Source organism: Acanthisitta chloris, unplaced genomic scaffold (assembly GCF_000695815.1).
Source record: "Acanthisitta chloris isolate BGI_N310 unplaced genomic scaffold, ASM69581v1 scaffold21151, whole genome shotgun sequence".
Taxonomy (NCBI): domain Eukaryota; kingdom Metazoa; phylum Chordata; class Aves; order Passeriformes; family Acanthisittidae; genus Acanthisitta; species Acanthisitta chloris.
Window position 1 is genome coordinate 8,535 of NW_008656761.1, and position 1,074 is coordinate 9,608.

General features: G+C 56.2%; 1 protein-coding gene across 1 annotated transcript in view; it reads left to right on the forward strand.

Moving 5' to 3' along the window:
• The window catches only part of ZBTB17 (zinc finger and BTB domain containing 17), a 5,763-nt gene extending 5,353 nt beyond the window's left edge, over window positions 1–410 (forward strand). The window contains exons 13-14 of the mRNA XM_009084461.1: window positions 6–53; window positions 148–410. Coding sequence (XP_009082709.1) covers window positions 6–53; window positions 148–410 — 311 coding nt within the window. The remainder of the gene's footprint in view (window positions 1–5; window positions 54–147) is intronic.
• Window positions 411–1,074: the final 664 nt, after the last annotated feature.

Consider the following 1,074-nt stretch of genomic DNA (forward strand, 5'->3'; position numbering starts at 1 on the left):
TGAAGCACTTAAAGCCGAGATCACCAAAGCTGTGAAGCAGGTGCAGGAGGCAGGTGAGACTGGGAATACCAGGAGTGGGGAGGGATCAGTGCTCCCTCTGCCTTGCCAGCGTCTCCCCCCCTTTTTTTTTTTTGTTTCCCCTCACAGATCCCAACACTCAGATCCTTTATGCCTGCGATTCTTGTGGGGAGAAGTTCCTGGATGCCAGCAGCCTGGCGCAGCACGTGCGCATCCACACAGCCCAAGCCCTCGTCATGTTCCAGGCCGACACGGACTTTTACCAGCCCTACGGCACTGCGGCCTGGCAGGCAGAGCAGGTCATTCCCGCCGGAGAGCTCCTCTTCCGGACCCGGGATGGCCCTCCCGAGCACCCTGCTGCCCCCGCTGATCCTCAGCCCCAGCCCGAGTGACCCCTGCGCCTTTATTTAAAAGACAGCTTGGAAATGGTGTAAAAAGTGTATTTCTGGAAGGAAAGAGATGGAATAAATTGCAATATTTTCTAATGCTGATGCTTGGGGAAAGGAGAAACACTGTGGCTCCCCCAGGTGATGGACCCCCTAGGGGGCGGAACTGAGATAAGTGTTTACTCACTGACAAGGACACAGTCCCTGGAACATAGAGATCGAGATGATATTGGTAAAGAAAAGCTGATTTAGGGTTTGCACACACACAGACACACACCCTGGAGACTTGGGGGGTGCAATGCTGACTCCAGCCTTGTCCCCTGCATTGCTAGGGCTGGGGGTGCTGCATGTCCCCTAATGGGGGGGGGTACATACATACATACATACATACCTGGCCAGGAGGGGGGGACTACTGAGGGAGGGGTCTGCAGAGAGAAGGGGCTGGAACCCCAAAATGTGCTCCTGTCCGTGTGTCCAGCTGGACATGTGCCCCCACAGTCTCCCAGTAGAGCCCCAGAACCCCCTGAGCTCTGGAGGTGGGGGGAGGAAGAATGGGACACATGCGTGGACACACGGGTAGGTGTGTATCCAAGTGTAGGGGGAGTGCACAGACAGATGGACACACAGATGGCTGCAGGTCCAGCTGGACGCATAGATGGATGGGCAGCCA